Source organism: Fukomys damarensis, unplaced genomic scaffold, assembly GCF_012274545.1.
Source record: "Fukomys damarensis isolate Sample0158 unplaced genomic scaffold, DMR_v1.0_HiC HiC_scaffold_10, whole genome shotgun sequence".
Lineage (NCBI taxonomy): Eukaryota > Metazoa > Chordata > Mammalia > Rodentia > Bathyergidae > Fukomys > Fukomys damarensis.
Window position 1 is genome coordinate 39,427,618 of NW_022900922.1, and position 21,780 is coordinate 39,449,397.

A 21,780-nucleotide genomic window follows, 5' to 3' on the forward strand; every position below is an offset into this window, starting at 1 on the left:
GCCGGGCCTGCCCCTCGGCGCCCAGCCCCAGCTCCTCCTCCCCTGAAATGGATGTCAGCTATACCCACGCGGGCAGATCGACTTGTGTTTTCCCTTTGAATCATAGGATGTGTGTCAGTGCGATAAAATAGGACTAAGACGCCGGCGTGTGGGGCAGAACCTAAGAAGTACCCCGCCGAGCGCAGTGCGGACCAGGGCCCGAGGGCTCCGCCCGGGTGCATGGCTCCGGCGCCTCGCCGAGGAGGAGGGACTTCCGCTCCCAGATCGTGGCTCCGGGGATAGCGTTCGGCGCTCTGCCTGGCTCGCGGGCGGAAAATCCGAGGGCCTCGGTGCCCAGCCGTTGAAGCCAGGCCCGAACGCCCTAGCATTTCCAGGAAAGTGTGTGTTGGGGATTGGGTCAGAGTCGGTTTGGAGGAACTGAAGGTGGCCCCAGCTGTATTTGTTCCAAAAGAGGCTCTGAGCGTTCCGAGTCTGAGTGAGGGAGAACAGGTGGCGGGCGGAGCCTCCCTGGGCCGGGCACAGAGGGCAGGACTTCATCGCCAGCTCGGCCCGTGCTCTTGGCTGTGTTATCTAGCTTTCCCGCACATGGCCGGACAGGCTGTAGGGCGTGGAAGCGGATTAGTAACCAGAAAAAGGCAACCGTTTCCATTGGGTTTTCTCTGAGACATTTACATGCCTCTGAGATAGTATGAAAAAAAAGCAGGTAGGAAGCTGCAGGTCTAAAGAAACTGTAGCTCCCCAGCTCAAATGCAGTACTGAGGGTTCCACCTAGGGCCCCCATGCTGAGCTCCATACCCAGCCCCCCTCCCTTTACTTTTTTATTTAGTGGCTGGGTCTTGCTAAATCATGGGACGCAGAGTGCTGGGCTTACAGGTGTGGCCAGGCTAGCATGCCTTAGTTGGGCCTGAGCAAAGTCTTAAATTACCCGTACCTTTCCTTTCTAGGCCTATACTTGGGGTTGATAAGGCCCCATAACTCCCAAATTCCTCAGGATTTTTTTTTTTTTGGAGACAAGGTCTCTGTAGTCCAGAATGGCCTCAAAGTCATGGCAATCCTCCTGCCTCAGCCTCCCGAATGCAGGGATTACAGGAGTGTGCCACCATGCCTGGCTCCTCAGAATTTTAAGGATACTATAAATCTATACGTTCCAAAATTTGGCCCAGTGTAATGCCCCCCGGTTTGTAATCCCAATACTTGGGAGGCCAAGGCAGGAGAATTACAAATTGTAGTCCAGACTGGGCTAGATAGAGACACCTGGTGTCAAAAATCAGAAATAACAACAAAAATCCAAATTTCACCAGGACTTCAGTTTCCTAAGGAGATAGTACTCATGTGTCCATCCTGCTGCTCACAGGCCACACACTGCTTGACAGCATGTGATGAGACTTCCAGTGTTAGTGGCTTTAGACATGTCTTGACTCTCCTGTGAGGTGCTGTGACCTACGACTGTAAGTTATAGAGGATGGTGAACCCCATGGCACTGGTGTGGAAATTTTGTGATGGGGTTACAGGTGCTTGTGTAATTTGGGGAGCAAATGCAGCAATCACTGCAGTATTATTACAGTCACCTGCACATGTGCATCTGTGAAGACAGGTGCTGTCCTGAGCAAACAGGTGTTAATTATTAAACGTGGGTTTTTGCTGCTTCATGAAAGTATTTAATAAGTTAAAATACTTTTTTTTGGCAGCTGTGGCATAGGAAGTACCATGATGTATCAAATCTTTTTTGTCCATGATATTACTATTGCATATACAATACTGCTAGCAGTAGAAAAAAGACTGCTGATTTGTTCATTTTTATACTCCAGCATGGAAATTTTGTTCCTTATATACATTAACCACTTTATATACAATTCCTCCTCGCTCATTTCAACCCAGGCAAGCCAAAGCGTGGACACCTGAACCTTACGTGGACAGAGCTACTGAGTCGGTACCATGTTGCTGAACTTCGAACACACATGAACTGCTTGTATTTTAACCTACTTGATGAAGTCCGTTTTAGTTTTAATTTACTAAAGGGCGACAGTCTGTCTTTAAGTGAAAGAAACAGACACCAGAGAAATGATTCCAAGACTGTCTTCAGGCAGGCAAAACATCCCAGATCCTCTGGTTAGAGGACTCTCCAGGTCCGCATAGATCCTCAAACCCAGACAAGCACCCACTCCAGTGCCCACAATTGTCACCCTCTGAGTGTGCCCTGCCTCTCTCTGACATTGGGGCTTAGTGAATGCCTTCCCCTCTCTAGAAGGACTTCCTTGGACCCACCTGTGACATTACCTCAGGGGAAATAAATCATCCTTTTAACCCCTGTAATACTTCTTTCTGTCCTTTCTTACTCAGAAATTACAATTTCTTTTTTGCCTCCAGGACATTGTCTAAACCATTTAATACACAGGCCTAACAGCAAGATACAAATTTTATTAATAAAATGTTTTTGTTTTAAAATAAATTCCTAGCCAAACATGATATAGTGGAACACGGGGAGCTTGAGGAAGGAGTATCACCAGGAGTTGGAGGCCAGCCTGGACTACACCATCAGACCCTGTCTCAGAAGAAAATAAACTCCTAACATTGTGAAATGGGAAGAAAGGGGCTAAAGGTGTAGGGAAGGTAGGATGGATAGGGAAGGGTAATAAGGGAAAAGAAAAAAATGTGAGATAAAGAAAAGATGGAAATAAAGTGCTTGTAGATGGGGAGGGGTAAAGGGAGGGCAGGGACAAGGGGAAAAAATGAGAACCAAGACCTGTCATGTAGAGTTACAAGATCCCAACAATGAATGTAACTGTACTGTATCCCTAAAATGTACCAATAAATTCAATTAAAGCTAAAAAAATAAAAAAAGAATAAGCTCCTAGCTGGGCATGGTGGCACACACTCGTGCATAATCCCAGCCCTGGAGACAGACATCAGTCCATCAAGGGACCTTTGGGGTGGAACAGGTGTGTATCCTCATGGTAGTGTTGGTGCTGTGATTATCAAGACATGATAAAATGGTACAGAACTAAACACACACCAGTGCATGTAAAAATGGTGAAAACTGAATAGAGCCAGTGGATAACATCACTGTCAATTTCCTGGTGGCAAGCACCTGCAGTTCAAGCTATTCAAGTAGACTGAGGCAGGAGAAATCTGAGGCCAGTCAGGGCAACACGAGATGGGTCTCCAAAAAAAAAAAAAAGTAGTGGGAGAGACTGAATGAAGGACACAGTAAATTCTTTTAAAGATTGTCTCTCTTTTTCCTGTTTTCTATACTGGTAGCCGAACCCAGGCCCCACACTTGCTGAGTTTAACCTCTGAGCTCACGCGGCCCAGACCTGCCTGCCGGCGCCGCTGGGTGTCAGACACGCGAGACAGGGTGCCGCCCCGGTTTCCTCCGGCCCTTTCTTTCTCTTCTGCCACAAAAGCTTTCCTGTACCCGGCGGAGCCCGGGGAGGTTCCTCACCTGTTTCCCGGGACCTGTCCCCTCCTCTGGGTTTCATGACTCTGGTCTTTCTTTGACCCGCGTTTGGTGAAACTGTTCTCAGAAGGTTCCCGAGTGGAAGGGAGGAGGCGAGCTCTTCCGAGTGCTGCCGAGGCCCTGTCGCGTGTGAGGATCGCGCCGCGGGCGCAGTCCGGCTGTGGAAACACTGCCCCGTGAGGTGGTGCGCCCCGCGAGGAGGATGCCGTTCCAAGCCCTAATCCTGCTGTGCGACCTCCTGGTTTCTGCCGGGACTTCTGCTCCCCGGCGTGGGCATGGGTCTCGTCTCGCGGTCTGTGCGAGCTGCGGATTTGTCTTTAGTCCTGGGCGTAATCTTGCACAGTCTCCATGGCTGCCCTTCACGGTCGCCTCTCCTTCGTGGAAGCCCCAGCAGTTTGATTCCCCAGTTTTCTATCCTCCCCTCCTATCTAGAATGCTACAACGTAAAAATAATTCTGCCATCAAACTAACAGTTTTTCAAGCTTTCTTCCCCGCGCCTGTTTAGTGAGGGCGCTTCCTTCTCTTGCCTCCCAGACGGCCCGACGTTTTGAATCCAGGTATTCGCTCCGAGTTTCCAACTAGACGCCCCGGCCCCGCCCGTCCTGCTCCTTCCCCGCGGGCATCTACTCAGCATCTACGGTGGAAGCACAGTCTGCACGGTGAAGAATACCAGCCCCAAATTGGCCCCCTAGTGTCAGGATGGCCGAGTGGTCTAAGGCGCCAGACTCAAGTTCTACTTCCTCTCGCTGGGGGTTCTGGTCTCCGTATGGAGGCGTGGGTTCGAATCCCACTTCTGACACGTTTCCCTTTTTTACATTATTTTCCTTCTCCCCCTTTGATCTCTTCTCACGCTGCCCTTTCTTTTCCATCATAGGAGGCAATTGCAGTGCGCTCGGCTTCGCCTACTTCGTCAGAACCGTGGCGTTGCCCTCGCGTTTACCGGTCTGGAGATGGGGACAAGGGGACAAGGGATACACGTGGCCTGCGCCCGTGCCACCAGCGCTCACCGAACCCGTCCTTGTGGCCAGAACCTTGGAAAAGTAGAGGTGGCTTGGTTCTCCATGCGGGAGAAGAAAAAAGGAATAAGAAAGGTTCCACCGAGATTTGAACTCGGATCGCTGGATTCAGAGTCCAGAGTGCTAACCATTACACCATGGAACCCGCATTTACGTACGACCCACTCGCTTCCCCTCAGCCTTCTAGTTCCTCCCCAGCCAGTCGCCGCGCAGGCTCAGGCGCGAGCCGGCCCTTCCTTCCCCTTCCTTCGCGGTCTCGGCAGCCAACTCCCTTCGCCGGAGGCTCCGGGCAGCGCGAGTCCGATCCGGAAGGATTGGACACACCGGATTTGAATCTCATCATTTGAAAGAGGGCAAAGTACACAGATCGCCTTCCTTTCTCCTGGAGCGTCAGGCCTGGGTTGTATCAAAGCTGGAGTAGCATCTGGGGCTCGAACCTTGAACGTCGTCCCACCACCCCGCCCTGTCGGCAGAGACCGCTCTTCCCTCCATCCTCCTGGGGACATTTCCGCGTCCAGAGGGCCCATGAGTGTCCGTGACCAGGCGAGGACGTCATGGTGCTAGACGGGTCCTCGGTTCCTACTCTTGGTCTTAAGGGGAGAAGGCATCCAAGGCACCGTCGATAGCGGCGGTGGGGAGTAAGCCTGTGCTGCGCGCGGGCCTTTGGTATCCCGCGGTCGAGTGATCAAGGTCTGCTGGAATCATCTTCTGGCGTTTGTCCTTGTGTTACACTGCCACCTGAGCTAGGTGCTGCAACAAAATAGCTGCTCAGTAAACAGGTCAACCGAATGTGGGCGGGCGGCGGCGAGCTCGAAGGCTGCTGGCCAGGTGTTATGGAGCGCTGCCGGGGTCCACTCTCCCTTCTGCCTGGGAGTCTCGGCCCGAAATCATCGCCGCTGGCAGCGTCCTCGGCGTTTTATGTGCCACTCCCTATTAGAAAGCAAGCAAGGGGAGAAGGAAGGAAGAGACGGAGGGACGGAGCGAGAAAGGGAGATGGAAGGCGGGCAGGCTGGAGGTACGACTGTGCGCTCAGTGCAGCCACGTGGGCGCCTGGAGTCTGGCTGGGGCAGGGCCCCGCTGGGTACCTCGCTCGTCTCCGCAAGTCGGGAAGACGTTCTTTGGTGGATTTATGCACTGAAAGTTTTAGTGATTTGGGAAGAAAGAAAAATGGCTCTGTATTTGGCAAAACGTATGGTATGTGGAGAAAGGCAGAAATTGAAAACTTCAGACGCCTGGGCAGGTGCTGGGTACAGCAGAGTAGCGAGGCAGTCAGGGGCTGTGCACTGTAGATTGTGATTTATAACCCTCGCATGAGTTAATGAAATCACTTATTTATAAACATCCTCTTCTTCCAACAGCCCTACTTAAAGTGTAGATAGTGGCCTCCAGTTCTGCGGCCCCTGCGCCACTCGGGAGCTGCTGCGCGCCCACGCGGGACGGCGCCAGGCCTCGCCCTCTGCGGAAGGACAGGCAAGCGAAATGTTGGGCCTCAGTGGTGACCCCACCCCGCCAGCATCCGAGGAATCTTGCAGGCCGGAGGACTGGCCCGGGACTGGCCGGGCACGCCCTGGGTGCTAGTGTTAAAATGCGCGAGCGAGAAGCCCCGCGCTAATCGGTCACCTGCAGATTCAGGGAGTGGAGGGCATTGCACGTGTCTCTCGCAGCTTTGGAGATGGCGAGGGAACCCTCAAGTAGCAGGAGGGGAGGAACCTTGCAGGCCCAAGACAGTACAATTACCGTCTAGAAAAGGACAGACCGAATGGGAAAATATTGGCAGCGGTGGGATTCGAACCCACGCCCCCGAAGAGACTGGAGCCTTAATCCAGCGCCTTAGACCGCTCGGCCACGCTACCACCTGAAGAGCTTTTGCACTCCCTCGGTTTCCCCCATCGTGGGCTCCCCGCGCGGAGAGCCCAGTCGGCGCTGGCAGTATTTGCTACGAAGGACGAAGGTCGCGCAAACCCAGCTTGGAGGGGAGCCTGGGATTCCGCGGTGAGCGGGTCTGCGCTGTCGGCGCGGGTTCAAACTCGGTTTCGCCTCATTAAGAAACTTTGGCCCCGGGCACAGTAGGTAGGTGGCGCAAGCCACGTAGTATCTGCCTCCTTAGCACAGCAGGCAACGTGTCGGCTCCATAATCTGAAGGTGTTAAATTTGAACCATAGGAGGGTTAATACTGTTTAGCCTTTGTAAAAAACGAGAACCAACCTACAAGCCCCGGTACTACAACCGTCTTCCTTTTCTCTCTCTGAGATTGAACGAGTCGTTTGCAGTGTAACTGATCCGTGTTCAGACCGGTGAATTTTCACAATGGTGAGGATACTCACCATTTTCCCTTTTTAAAAATACCACCTGGACACGGAGCTGTGAGAGTTTCCATATGCCTCTCAGACACGATTGTCATCTGCCTCTGTCACCAAACACCGACGTCAAGAAGGCCAGTTCTGAGCCCCCTGTAATTCCAGCACTCGGGAGGCTGAGGCAGGAGGATCACTATGAGTTCGAGACCAGCCTGGGCTACACAGGGAGTTCCAGGTAGGTCTCAACTACATAGTGAGACCCTGTCTCAAAAAAACCAAAAAACCAAAACAAAACAAAGAACGCCAGTTTTGGGGTGAGTGGGGACTGCGGAGAGGGGTCGAGGCATGACCCGCTCTGAGCCTCTGCCTTTCCTCCGTGCTGCCCACCACCCCGGGCACCGCCAGAAACCTCAGTGCGCAAATCAAGAAGCGACAAAACTCCCCGGGGCCGCATGTTCGCCGCCAGGCGTCTCCTGGACCCTAAGCGCTACAGGACGCAGGAAGGGTCGAAGGGACACCCAGGAGCGAGGAAGACAGGCGGAGGCTAGGAGTGGGTGGGCGCCGTTTCGCAGTCAATAGCGAGGCTGGGGTTCGGTGGGGTCTTCAGCCGCGACCCCAGATTTACGTGCCCACCGTCCTTCTCGTAAGAGCGACCCAGGGCGCCCCAGCCGAGGCCTGGGCGCCTCCCTCCCCGAGCGCCCCGGGGCCTCCCGGCTGGAAGCGCGGCTGCAGGGCAGGCCGGCTTCCTTCCTTGACTCTCCTGGCCTGCAGAGCAGGGCCTGCGTCTGTGGCAGTCACCCCGCGGTCCCCGCAGCGCGTCCCATCGAAACGCTCCTTACTTCGTAGCCCCGCTGGCCGGCAGTGTGGAGGGAGCGCTGCGCTGAGGCAGGGCAGCTGGGACCTCCGTGCGGGAAGGAAGAACTCGAATAAAGGAGAGGTCAAGTCTAGTCCAGGGTGACAGGAGGCCCCTCGAACAGTAGCCATCTGAGCGCGGGCACCGGAAGTCGGCGCGTCCACAGTGGCCGGGACACGACGGGGCTCACGGTGGTGCTGAGGAGGAACTTGGTAGAGCGTTAGTGAGTGTGGGGATCAGGTAGGTGATCGAAGAGGAACCTTAAGGATAGAAGAAAGAACAGACAAATTAAATCAGGAACTGCAGGAGCACTTGTGGAGACTCAGCAGGACTTAAATGTCCCTCAGGGGTCACAGGGCTGCAGGTTGGGCCTGCTTCCTTCACCTGCCTCCTCCGTAAAGCTTTCCGGGTAGACTCCAAGGGTCCCGGCGCAGCTTCCAACCCAGAGCAGTGAGGTCTTCCACCTCTGCAGGAGCTCTGCCCCGAGATCTTCTTGGATAGTTGGAGCCGCGTTTTTGCCCTTCCAGTCACGTCTGAGCCTTTGGCTCCCGAGGTAAACAGCACTTCCGGTGGGGGAGCTGCTCTTGCCCCCAGGGAAACGCCGCCTCCTCTTACAGTGAGGCTCCCCGAGACCGAGGGGGGCCTGTTGTGCAGTCTGCGTCAGCTTAATTCTCTACCTCTGTATTTCCCCTTACTTTGACTAAAGTTCACAGTTTGTTTCTAAGTAGGATTAGGAATAAACACTTGATAAGAAATGGGCCCCGCTAAACAGGATACAGAAGCAATTGCTGTTGCAGGATCTGAGGGAAGAAAGTGGACGACACTCAGTGATTCATACAGAGGGCGCTATTTAAACGATTAAATTTTACAGCGCGTATCGTGTTAACAGTGTAACTTTTCACTGAGTGATAATAGTGCCTTAACCTCCCTGAAATGTTGGTCTGTCCCCGACGCTGTTCCAAGAGTGTGCTTGCATCATCTGGTTTATCTGGAAACCAGCTCCTGAGATTGGACCTCAGGCCTTCTAAGTTTAGCAGCTGCGTCTCTCTTTTCCCCAAGTCAAGGCATCGCAGAATCCTGTGTGCTATGCCTTTTGTCCAGGTTTCAGGGCCTCGGACAGTTTTCTGCAGGAGTTAGTGGGTGGAAACGGTCGTGTCACCTACAAAGGGAGCGGATGAAGATGGCAAAAAGAGAAACAGACAGAATAAAGCTACAATAGCATCAGACCGAGTCTCGTGGGTTCTCCTGCACACTAGAATAAACAGAAGAGAGACTTCCACTGAGGCCCGGATAGCTCAGTCGGTAGAGCATCAGACTTTTAATCTGAGGGTCCAGGGTTCAAGTCCCTGTTCGGGCGTGATTACTTTTCAAATATTGATTTGTTTGTGGCTCAACGATTTGAAAATCGAGAGCTTATGTCATTTTACACCGAACACGAGCGAATTTAAACCTTTTAGGGTCTCGTGGGCAAATAAGTTAGCTAGAGGAAGCGAGGTGCACAGTGAGACTTCTGCTTGGGGTCCCCGACATTCGTTAAAAACCCGAATCTGCCAGGAGAACCCCAGAGGCGTGGCCCAATGTCAGAACTACCTGTTAATTCCACTTTACTGAAATAAATGGATCCACGCAATGAAGCCAGAATGGAGTTCCACGCCCTTCCTGAGGATGAAATTAAGGCTTTGGAAGTGAAGAGGTGACCGGACCAGGGCAGTTTGGCGAGAAGAGGCCCAGGGGTACTTCTGGACACGCGCGTTCGTGGACGTGGACGGACCCCGCCGAGCGAGCTGAGCCCTGCGCCTGCCGAGAGCCGCGCACCTCCCGGGGCGTCAGAGACTGGGACCTGCCCTCTCGCCGCCGCTCGGACTCCGGAGTCACCCGAGGCCGCTGGAAAAGGACTGCGACGGCGGATAAGGAAGGAAAGCAGTATCATGTAAGCGAATTACTGATCCTGTGGAGACACTGCTCATCAGATCCTGCGCTGGGCAGCGGAAACCCAAGAGCCGGACAAAGCCGGTTCCTTGATGGCTCAGTTGGCTCTCAGTCCGGGTGCCCGGGCCTGTGAGGGGAGGTCACAGGGACTACAGGACCACACCGTTGAATGCATCGCGGCCGCCTCTGGACTCGCGCAATTCCATCAGCAAAGACATCACTGCCAGTAAAGCAACACCCGAGGTTTCAGGAAGCCGAGCACTTTTCTCGGTGAAGATGGAAAAACGAGGACCACTTTACCTAAGGTGGCCGCGGCAAGCTTTCCCGAGTGCGCGACATAGAAATAGACGCGCGGGGGCAATTGAACATCAGGTTTTCATTGAGTTGCGTGGAAGGTTGTTCCAAGGAGGGAGTTTTATCAAAGGAACTTGGACAAAATAGTGTTTGTTGGGAAGAGAAGATGAGTGTCAAGGAGAATTAAAGGGCATGCGTAAGAACTTGGAAAACTAAACCAGGCGGAAGAAAACGGAGGCCTACTGACCACGCAAACCCAGGGTAACTGGAAAAAATTGCTCAAGTAGAGCTGAAGTTTGGTGACTAAAACGAGATGCCCCCTCTGAGGTTCGAACTCAGGACCTTCAGATTATGAGACTGACGCGCTGCCTACTGCGCTAAGGAGGCAGGCGATGAAAAATTTTCCTCATGGATTTTTAGCATGAGATTTTACTTCGTTGAAATCTGGGTTTCCGCACGGATCTCCTTCATTTTAAACTTCTAAAACGAGAAGCTTTTTCTGGAATTTAGTAAAAGCTTGACAGCTCTCCCGGATCTCTGCCCGGCCCAGGCTTGGCACCGACAGCACTCGCTCTCCCAGCTGGGAACAGGTCCTGGACTCCAACCGAGTACCGCGTGCGCGGGGTGAGGAATGGGGGTGGTCAGGGGTCGGGATCGAGGTTGGGGTCGGGGTTGGGCTTGGCGATGACGGCTGGGGACCGCGGTCCTGGGAGTGAGGGGCTTTTGTTTAGTGTCAGGTGTCTAGGCGTAGTTGGGGTGTTGTAGGTCCGAGTTTCGAGATGCCTAATGCTGTCGTGGTTCCCACAGTCTTGGGTTCGGAGGGGACAGCAGCGGCGGCTCAACCCCCTCATGTCCCCCTCTCAGGGCTCGGGGCAGGGTCCAGACCCCGCCCTCTGGGAAGCGTCTCTCCGATGATGGAGAAGGCGGCCAGAAACACCAAGAGCCTCCTGATCCACGTTCCCATCCGTCCCCCTTTCCCCTGTAAAGTGATCTCATTTCCGTGTGCGTGGAAACGATTTAGACCATCCGACCCTGGCCAGTTTCTGTCGCTGCTGTCCCTGACCACTGATGTGGCTCTGTGGCTTTCGGTCTGAATTACCGAACGCGGAAAAAGGAAATCCCAACCCACGTTCTGGCCCCTGGCAGACAGGACACAGGACCTTCCTTGCTCACTACAAAATATCCAGGGAGGTAACAAATCAGGGTGACAGGTAGAGCAGCCACCCTCCTTCTTTTACATCCTTGAATTTGGAACATGGCCTTGAAAGTTGTCTTCATAATCTGTATGAGCATTTTTAATGAAAGCATAAGAAACCGAAAATGGTTATTGAGATGTTTAAATTTAGTATAGATCTGGTTCATCTGCGCATTTGGCAGACAGTGAGAATATAAATCCTGGCAAACTGTAAATTTCTTACCACACAAAGTGAAAAGAAAAGCTGCCTGTGCTAAGAGGACTGGCTCTTCACCAGGGTCTGCAGATCTCCAGATGGTTACTAACCACAGGACAAAAGCTTGGCATCTGTCTTCATATTTATCTGTTTCCTTTTTTACCTAAACTTTGGGACATATTTCCATTCAGCTCTGCACATAGTAATCATTAAAGGAGTGTGCCATTGGCCCCACATTTGCCTTATCTCCTGCCTCTCCTTTCAAGATTGAAGACACCAAGATAAGGGCAACTTTCAGGGAGAGGATCGTCTGTAAAGTACTCAACTGACAAGCCCTATGCCAAGCAGACCCTGGGGAAATTTCACCAGACCTTGCACAAATAGCCTACACCAGGGTCTTTTCCTCATCTTATTGACATTTCAAAGGACTGAAAAGAGGATTGGATGGGCCTGAAAGGGTAGACCACACTAACAAAAATCATATAAATAAGATTTAAACATAATTTTTACAGTTGCTATCTTGGATTCCTAAGAGGGCATTTTGCCTTGTACTGTTTCTTTCTGCAATAATTCTGCCTTTGCTTTCACATTGCTTTTCTGTGTCTTGACTGAATTCTTTCACCAAGAGGACAAGGGCCTAGGATGAATTATACAGTCACTGCCCTTCCCCTGAAGGAAGATCCATTCCTAACTGATCCCGTTCTGGCCCCTACCTGCTCTCTCTCCTCCCCATCTCCCCCCAAGTCCCAGGAAGAAGGAGCCATTTGGTTGTCACCTTCCCAGCCCCAGCTCAGACTTCCTGCCCTGCTTCTGCTCTTTGCTTGTGCAACCCTAGCACCATTGTCACCCTCTGGAGAGGGGCCTCAGACTCTTGTCCTGGTTCCCAGGACTGCTGTACTGTATTAGTTTCCTTCCTGTGTCCACCACCACTGGGGTGGGCAGCCAAGCCTGATATGCTGGATCCCTAGAGTGGGACCTCTGACCTTGGACTCTGGTAACAAAATGTCTTCGTACAAGGCCCTGCTAAAAAAAAAATTGCAGTTTTGTTCACTTATTATGTTGATGCTTTCTGGGCTTATTACAGCTTATGGTTAGTTTTTTAGTTTCCTAAAAAATACAGAAATATTTAATGAGATATTTGGCTTTACAGAAATGGAAGGAAATAGCCTTTCAGGCTTATGTGCATACCAGAGGGCAGTCATTGTTGCTGGGCATAGAAGTGAGGCAAACATGCTGTCACACTGTGAACTAGGATTCTCAAAGGGGAATGCCCCTCTCCATTCTAGTGAAATACAGACTAGGTTGACAGTAAGATGGAAATTTATACTTTCATATGTTTGATGTGAAAGAACAAATTTCAAACAAATTTATTTTAAAAATAAAAACTACTATTATTTGCAGGTTATAAATCAAGTTGCTTCCTATTTGAAACAGAGAGAGGTGATCCAGTGAATTGAGCAGAGCAGGTGGGGCTTGTAGACAGAAAAGGCAAAGGAAATTGGTTATTTCTAAGTTATTTTCCTTGCATGATTCACGCATGCCGGCTTGCAGGTAGTTGGGCCCCTTTCTATTGGTTACTATGAAACTCCTGTGTTCTGTTTCTTTGGTTAACTCATGGACCTTTTTAAAGTTCAGTCTGATAACTTAGCATAAGAAACTATTCTGATCTGTTCTGGTCTGCTGCTGGGGCGTGGGAAAAGAAGCAGGTCACTCTCAAACAGTGAACTCTCACAGAAATTTTATTTAGTAATGCTATGTTGTATAGATTATGGCAAAGACTCTTAAACTGAAAAATTTATCTTTGAAATAAGGTTCCTTCAGAATGTAATAATAATAATAATAATATAATAATAATAATAATGTTTAAAAAGAAGCACAGAAGGCAGTCAAGTGAAACGATTCTCTCAGTTTCTTTACTGGGAGGATAAATAAGATTTACTTCATGAGTTCAGATTTCTGCCATGTCTTAAACCACTTTCCCTGAGGAAGAGCAGGGATTATGGTTTGTAACTAGGTGACTCTCCAAAACCTCATGTGCCCAGAGGCGGGGCTTGTGGAAGGTGGTTAGATTATGGAGTGGCAGCCAGTTTGACTAGGAGGAAGGGGTGAGACCTTGAGGCTGGCCTGGAAGGGGACATCCCCATCCTGCTGCTCCCATCCCGCAGCTTCCTGGCTGAGACATGTGAGCAGCTTTCTCAGCCCAGAGCCTTCTGCCAGGCTGGAGACCATGCAGGGACCCAAACTTCCAAAATGGGAGCCCAAATCAACCTTCCCTCCTTTAGGTTGTGGAAGTTGGTTATTATCTTAGTTGCTTTTCTTTTGTTGCTGAGACAAAATACCTGACACCCAAAGTTAAAGGGGAAAGAGTTTATTTAGCTCACAATCTGTAGAGGTTTAATCCATAATTGACTGGCTCCAAGGCAGAGTGGCACATGAGGGGCATCGCAGAGGAGAAACAGTTCATGGCACCCAAAGGGTAGCAAGAGCAACAAAGGAAACTTAATAGCACCTTTCTGCCCTTTATATCTTATCCAGACTAATGGGAATAGTGTGGTGCCAAACCAATTGGTGTATTGATTTAGTAATCACATGCCCCCAATCCCAACAATACACCCTCTAGAGTCAGCCACTTCTGAAAGAGCCACCTATGACCACACGAGGCTTTGGGGGGACATCTAGACACAAGTCATACAGGTATCTTGTCTGAGATAAGGAAAGTGACTAAAAGGAATGGTTATGAGGTAGGATAGAATAAAGATATATGGAAAGGAGAGAGGGAAAATGACAGCTAAAAAAATTGAAGCTGAAGTGTATAACATTGGGTTACAACAACCCATCCCATACTTTTCTACTAAAATTTTGTATTTTAGCATAATAGTAGCTAGCTGTGCATCTCAGTAGCTGTGCCTGAGGTATACAGGAAGCAATCTTCATGTTTATCCACTTGGTATGATGAATGGCAAGATGTGTGCATGTGTGCAAAAGTGTCAAACTGGGATTTTTACCCACAAAATGCTCCATCTAACAAGTTTTGCATGTGTTTATCTCAGTATCACATGGAGTACAATACACCCAGACCACATTCCTGTCACAAAAATGTGTATTTTATCATAATAAAATGTGGGTGGGACTCATAATTGCTGCACTGGGGAAAGCAAAAGCCCAGCTGTGCATTTACCCACTTGGTAGACAAATAGCAAAGTGTGTACAGGAGCTCCAAAGCAGCAACAGGTGAGGGCAACCCATGAAATGCTGCTCATTGCTGAATTTCTGTGCATTTAGAATTATTATTATTGTTATTATTTTTGTACCACAGATCAAACTCAGGACCTTGTGCCTATGAGGCAGGCAGCAGAACCACTGAGCTAAATTCCCAACCCCCTTAGAATTTGTTTTTTAAAAAGTTTTCTTTTGATTTTTCTGGTAGAAGTAGTCTAATTCAGTACAGTGGCACATGAAAAACTGGATTTGTAAATTTTGGAGGAAGTCAAAAGTGAGTCATCAGATTACTCATGCATGGATAATGAAGATGATAATGACTTTGATGTTGCCCATGTGAGCCAAAGTTCCAGCGACAGTGAAATGAAGCTAGGACTGACTGACACAGACACAGGGAATGCAGACCTCCTTGGTTCAGATGACAAAGAAAACAGTACTGTGAGTGCATATTTGACTCATTGAAATGTAAAATGGCCACACAACCAAATGGAATGATCCTATGTCTGAAAATATGGTCAGGATTTTGGCAGGGATGAAACCTATTGGACAGATTGCCAGCACTGTCTTTCAGAGTTGAAAATTTGTAACAGACAAAATGCTACAAGATGCTGTGAAATATGCAAAAGTTGAAATTCAAGTAAAACGTTCTGTATGCACCAATAGCCATGTTAAAAATGTATTTATTATGACACCTCACTAGCTGAACTGAAAGCATTCATAGGTCAGCTGAATTAGCAGGGATTTCTCATAGTAACTGCAGGGTTATAAAAGACTTAGAGAAAAGTGATGTTTCAAAATGTGACATAAAAATTTATGCCCTTATAGATGCAAAGAGTTATTATGCTTTCAATTTAGAAATTTATCCTGGAATTCGGCCATCAGGACCATATTTATAACAGAATGATGTTGTGAACAGATTTGTTGCTCCCATCTCCCAAACTAATGGGAATGTGATATTAGACAATTGGTTTACCAGTTTTCAGTGGATGTCACATTTCCTAACAGAGCACAAATTGACCAGTGTAGGAATAGTACTCAGGAACAAAGCAGTAATTCCAAATAAAATGTTGCAATTTCAAAACAGAATTATATAGTACAATCTTTGGATTTCAGAAAGATTTACATTGGCCTCATATATGGCAAAGAAAAACAGACTGGTGCTGCTGATGTCACATTGCACCATGATGGAAATACTGAAAGGGAAACCTTGACAAAACAGAAGCCTGAGATGGAAACTTTCTACTACAAAACAAAAGATAGGGGAGATATTGGTGAATTATGCAGCAAAAAATGATGTTACTTGAAACACAAAGCATTGGCCTTTGGCCAGTGGTTCTGTTTTACTTGATCCTAAACATATATGGCATAGTTTGATACCTTACAAAGAAAATAACAAGTATGAAATACCATGGAGAAATTTTCTTAGAGGATCGGGACTGGAACTCATAAGAAATTTACAGCAGAGGAAAAACAAGATATTTCTTTTCAGGGAACTATGGGAAAAAATCGTGGAGCACACTGGTGAGCTGACAGGTGAAAAGGCAAGCACAGCATCACAAAGACCTATGATGACAACAGGAAAACCAAAAGGATGTCGACTGTGCCCTACAAGAAAGGACAGGAAAATAAAACATACGTGCTATCTGTATAAACAATACTTGTGTACGGAGCATGCAGTTCTCATGTGAGAGGGCTGCCTTGGTTGTGGTTGTGACAGTTGGAGCAAAAGTTATTTCTGTGGGAGACTTTTGTTTGCTTGTTTTTCTTTCTTTTTTTTGGTACTGGGAATTGAACTCGGGTCCTTGAGCTTGCCAGGGAGGCTACCATACCACTGAGCTAAATCCCTGACCCCTTTTTTTTGAGACAGGGCCTCACTACGTAGTTGAGACTGACCTTGAACTCACTGTGTAGCCCAGGCTGGTCTCAAACTCACAATGATCCTCCTGCCTTAGCCTCCTCAGTGCTGGGATTACAGGTGTGCACCACAACGCCAGGGCTTTTTGTTTGTATTTTGCAAGGCAGGTGGCAGCACCACTGAGCTAAATCCACAACCCCTGATTGTTTAGGTTTTGCAAGCCAGTACACAGCTGATGTGAAAATGCTGATGTCTACTCTAAGCACTCATTACATACTTGATATTTTATTTTATTGATATCTTATTTTCTGGCTAAGTGCACATTGTACAATAGAGTAGGTAGTTCCTGACAAACCAGGAGAAGAGGTGACAAGAATGGCCTGCCACACAGGAAAGGAAAGATAAGCAGATGAGCTGCCAGTGTAAGCAAGTTGTGTCCAGGAAGCATGCAGCTGTCACGTGTGAAGACAGCCTTGGGTGTGACAATTGAAGCAAATATTTATTTTGTTTTAGAGTTCTATTGGTATTTTCACTGTAGTTCACATAGGAATTTATTTCTCATGTTATCTTTTAGGTTTTGTAAGTAAGTACACAATTGATGTGAAAATGTTAATGTTTATTTTAAATGCACAATACGTATTAAGAATTTGCCAAGGATTTAGCTCAGTGGTGCCACCACCTGCCTTGAAAGCGTAAGGTTCTGAATTTGATCCCTGGTACCTTAAAAAAATTTAATACTTAATTTTATTTACAATTTATTTTCCTGCTAACTACACACTGTATAATAAACAGGAACCTCCTGACAAAACAGCAAGACCAGGAAGATATCAAATATGTCCTACAAAAGGGCCAGGAAAGCAAAACACATGTGCTGTCAGTGTAAGTGATACATGTGATAATTGAAATAAAGATTTTCTTTGTAGAGTGCTGTTCTTTTCATTGTAGTTCATATGGAATTTATTTCTGTTGTTCTTTTTAGTTTTCATACACCAAAAAACAGTCAATGTTGAAAATTTTGATGCTTTAAAAATAATTATTAAAAAATTCATACTTTATTCTTTTAATTTTTCCTGTTAAGTACTTATTGTTTAATATGGAAAACTCATACAATTAAAGTTAATAATTAATCAATAGAAATATCCTAAACAGCCCCTGCCCTCGGCTGCTGGCATTCCTGGCTGGCATGGCCTGGAGTCTAGAACCTCTGCTGACCACCGCTCCACAGCCGCCATTTCTCACCTGGAAAGCTGGCTTTCCTTCTCGATTTTGGGCTGTCATGACTGGAGGGGGGACTCGCAGCTTTACCAGGCACTTAAATTCTCATTGAAGAGTCACCCCAGTACTGGTGATCACAGACATGAAAAGATGCCAGACACCGCAGATCCTTCACCACCAAATAAAATGTTGTGGAGATCTGATAGTCCTGAAAACAAATACAGTGACAGCACAGGTCACAATAAGGCCAAAAAATATGCATACTCACAGAGGTAGAGAGAGGGAAGGTGGGACCAGTTACTCTCCGCAAGAAAATTCACACAACCATAGTGCTCTTCATAGTTCAAATTCAAATTCTTCTAATCCAAGCAAGACTTCAGATGCACCTTATGATTCTGCAGATGACTGGTCTGACCACATTAGCTCTTCTGGGAAAAAAATATTACTACAATTGCCGAACAGAAGTTTCATAGTGGGAAAAACCAAAAGAATGGCTTGAAAGAGAACAGAGACAAAAAGAATAGGTGGCAGTTAATAGCTTCCCAAAAGATAGGGATTACAGAAGAGAGGTGATGCAAGCAACAGCCACTAGTGGGTTTGCCAGTGGAATGGAAGACAAGCATTCCAGTGATGCCAGTAGTTTGCTCCCACAGAACATTTTGTCTCAGACAAGCAGACACAATGACAGAGACTACAGACTGCCAAGAGCAGAGAGATTCACATAGCTCTACGTCAGTACAGCACCCCATCAAACCAGTGGTGCATCCAACTGTTGCCCCAAGCACTTTCCTTCTAGTCCATTCATGCTATAGTCTGATCACTAGCCAAATAAATCATTTGATGCTAATGGAGCATCTACTTTATCAAAACTGCCTGTACCCACATCTTCTGTCCCTTCACAGAAAACAGAATGAAAAGAATCTACAGCAGGGTACAAATCAGTATCCCATTCTTGCACAACTCCTTCTATGTCTTCTGCCTCTGGACTGAATCCCACATCTGCACCTCCATCATCTGCTTCTTCAGTCCCTGTCTCTCCTGGCCCACAATCACCTCCACTACTTCAGGACCCAAATCTTCTGAGACAGTTGCTTCCTGCTTTACAAGCCACACTGCAGCTCAATAATTCTAACATGGAAATATCCAAAATAAATGAAGTTCTTACAGCAGTTGTGACCCAAGATTCACTGCAGTCTATAATTCATAAGTTTCTTACTGCTGGACCATCTGCTTTCAACATAACGTCTCTGATTTCTCAGGCTGCTCAGCTATCTACCCAAGCCCAGCCATCCAGTCTCCCATGTCTTTAACATCTGATGCCTCATCCTCAAGATCTTATGGATAAGCACACCTCAAATGAACACAGTCCCTATCAAACCTTTTGATTAGTACTCCTCCTGTTTCATCACAGCCAAAGGTTAGTACTCCAGTAGTTAAGCAAGGAAGAGTGTCACAGTCAGCCACACAGCAACCCATAACTGCTGACAAGCAGCAGGTTCATGAGCCTGTCTCTCCTCAAAGTCTTCAGTGCTCCAGCCAGAGAAGTTCATCCCCTGGTCCAAATCACACTTCGACTAGCAATGAATTGAATGCAATGGTTGTACCCCAGAACTCATCTGCCCACCCTGTGTGCTCCTTAGCACCTACACTAGCAGCACACTTCAATGAAAATCTCATACAACACGTTCAAGGCTGGCCCGCGGACCATGCAAAGAAGCAGGCATGAAGATTGTGTGAAGAAGCCCATAACATAGGAAGTGCTCACAGGTCAGAAATTTGTACTGAATTAAAAAATACAGGAACTATAAATCTATTGTCCAATCTTAACATTTTTGAGCTCCATTTAAGTAGACTTTGGACCATTAATCTGGGCAGAGAAAATGACAAGGGGATGACAGGGTCTGTGACAGTTGATTTAGGGGAAAGATACAGATTGATTTGTAAAACCCTTGAAATATAGATTTCTTGTAGATGTATTCTTCACGTTGTAAATATGTTTTGTAGAGTGAAGCTATGGGAAGCCATGTTTAACAGAGCTTAGACATCCAAAACTAATCAGTGCTGAGGTGGCTAAGTACCTAGCCTTTTACATGTAAAACTGTCTGCAAAATTAGCTTTTTTTAAAAAAATGGGGGAGGGGTTAATTTATCAAAAATCTTGCATTTTCAAAAATTCAGTGCAAACACCAGGTGATCTGTGTCTAAGGATGCGATTTTGAACCATATGGGCAGTGTACAAAATATCAAGAAACAGCTGTTTCCACAAATGCATCTGATCAAGAGCAGGGCTTCTCCATTTTGTTCTGCAGAGAAATGTTTTTCACTTCCTGAGTTCCATTTTCCTCTTAAATCCTTGATCTGATTTACCAGTTTTTTAAAGACTCCTCTTTTCCTCCTTTCATAAGGCACTCTTGCTATGGCACTTTTCTATAATCTTTTCATTCCTGTGTACAGTAGCTTAAAATTGCAGTGATTGAGCATAACCCACGTGTTTGTATACATTATTGAAAATCCATTTGCACCCTGTAAGAATTGACTGAGAGTACTGCTGAGCATATGTGCTGAGAGTACACTGATTGCTCGACTGTAAGGAAATGGCCAATGAACATGGCTGTGGGAGGGGAAAGAGGAAACAAAGCTAGTCAGATGTGAATTGTATCTGTTGTAATAGACATGTTAAAACAAGCAAAAATTGTTATTTTTCTTTTCCTTTGGTCAGTGCACATTAGAATTGAACTACCTGGGAATTCTTTATCAGAACTGTTCTTGTTGAATATTTATGCCTAATGGAAATAATTTCTAAAGGAACATTTTGTTTAAAACACATTAACAGGAAATTGTGTATAAGATATTTAATGAAAATGAAATTCAGCAAGAATGATTAAAGTCACATCCCAAGTGGTTGTCATTTGTTAAACTCCGGTTCACCTGTCTTGCTATTAGGACATTTCATTTTGAAGGTTGTGTTGTAGCTAACTGTTCAAGTCTGGTGCTGACCGCTGTTCTTAGCCATCACAAAACACTAAATTTGTGTAATTGGGGCTTCCCGCTGTAATCTGGAAACGGAGGGAAAGCTCAGCTTTGTATATTGTTTCCTAAAGTATATTAAAATAAAAAAGAAACTATTGCTACTAGAAAAAAAAAAAAGAAAAGAAATAGCCTAAAGAATAAACATGGGTAATATACACTCACGTTGATGTACCTTTAGGACAAAACTGGCACTACGCGGCGCTCTAGGCCCGCTTTGCTTCCCCTCGGTTCCACTGGCGCTGCGGCGGCTCAGCCTTTGTGCGCTTGGCTCTCTACGTACGGCCTGTTAACTACTTTTTCTGGTCTGTTGGTACAGGTCCCAAGGCCTGGTACCTTTCTTTATCTGGCTCTTCTCTTTTTCTATCCCTATCCTTGATCTGCTTCCCAGGGGAATTTTTAAGGTTAAGTTTGTTATTAACTCTTCTACTCAGGGTTACTCAGACCTCCTAAGGCTGCTATTTTATCTTCTCATATAAAGACCACTATCCTTACAGAAGGGGGCGGAGAGGAAGGGAGAGAGGAAGGCGGGGGAGAAAGAAAGAAAAGAGAAGAGAAGAGAAGAAAAAAGAAAAGAAAAGAAAAGAACAGAAAAAGTGTCATTGTTTGGGTCCTACTGTAGATTTGACAGCTTTAGAATCTGCATTTTAGCAAGATCCCCAGTTGATTTCGTGTACAAATTTGAACTTAACAGAGCCAACTCAACACAGTCCTTCACCTTTTCCTTGGTTAAATTTACGGCTATTTAAAAACTAATCTGGTAAATGTCCCGAGGGGCAGCCAATGTTTTACACCTCTGTGGCTCCCCGGGCCAGAGGTGGTAGGCGGGGCCTGGAGGCGGGCGTGTCCGGAGATCGATGGACTTGCCCGGCGGCAGATGGGCGTGTCCGGCCCCGGCAGCCTCTTGCGCGGGGGGAGTGAGGTGGTCGCGCTGGGACCCTCAGCAGCTCCTCAAAACATGAAAAGCACGAGCGCGCCCGCCCGCGGTGCCTTTCTCGCCGTGTATCCTGCATACCTGAGTAGTGGTGGAATGTTGAGGCAGTAACAGAGCGACCAACTGCACGCCAGTGAGTGAGAGTTACACGCGAATTCACGGACACAGAACACTGTGGGGAAAAGGCACGGAACAGCCACGCACTCAACAAACTGCACGGATGCGGAGCAGCGCACGCCCACGCCCGGCCAAGGCCTTGTCGCTGCGGTGCCTGCGCCGTCCCCGAGAGCTCCG

At 47.6% G+C, this 21,780-nt stretch overlaps 1 protein-coding gene, 1 long non-coding RNA gene, 5 other non-coding genes and 1 pseudogene across 7 annotated transcripts in view; 4 read left to right on the top strand and 4 right to left on the bottom strand.

Moving 5' to 3' along the window:
• LOC104870639 (zinc finger protein RFP) overlaps nt 1-9,770 on the bottom strand; it is a 20,233-nt gene extending 10,463 nt beyond the window's left edge. Inside the window, exons 1-3 of the mRNA XM_033761797.1 lie at nt 9,716-9,770; nt 9,361-9,518; nt 7,610-7,708 (exon numbers count right to left, since the gene is read on the bottom strand). Coding sequence (XP_033617688.1) covers nt 7,610-7,708; nt 9,361-9,518; nt 9,716-9,770 — 312 coding nt within the window. The remainder of the gene's footprint in view (nt 1-7,609; nt 7,709-9,360; nt 9,519-9,715) is intronic.
• On the top strand, nt 7-2,568 carry LOC117285481. Its single transcript, XR_004516543.1, has 3 exons — nt 7-423; nt 1,302-1,448; nt 1,879-2,568. It is a non-coding gene; the product is annotated as an uncharacterized LOC117285481 (long non-coding RNA).
• Nucleotides 4,151-4,256, top strand: Trnal-caa. The gene is made up of 2 exons: nt 4,151-4,188; nt 4,211-4,256. It is a non-coding gene; the product is annotated as a tRNA-Leu (tRNA).
• On the bottom strand, nt 4,547-4,618 carry Trnaq-cug. The gene has a single exon. It is a non-coding gene; the product is annotated as a tRNA-Gln (tRNA).
• Trnal-aag lies at nt 6,245-6,326 on the bottom strand. Its single transcript has one exon. It is a non-coding gene; the product is annotated as a tRNA-Leu (tRNA).
• Nucleotides 8,908-8,980, top strand: Trnak-uuu. Its single transcript has one exon. It is a non-coding gene; the product is annotated as a tRNA-Lys (tRNA).
• A 390-nt stretch (nt 9,771-10,160) lies between the features above and the next one.
• Nucleotides 10,161-10,233, bottom strand: Trnam-cau. Its single transcript has one exon. It is a non-coding gene; the product is annotated as a tRNA-Met (tRNA).
• Nucleotides 10,234-17,484: 7,251 nt separating this feature from the next.
• LOC104870641 lies at nt 17,485-19,655 on the top strand (annotated as a pseudogene).
• Nucleotides 19,656-21,780: the final 2,125 nt, after the last annotated feature.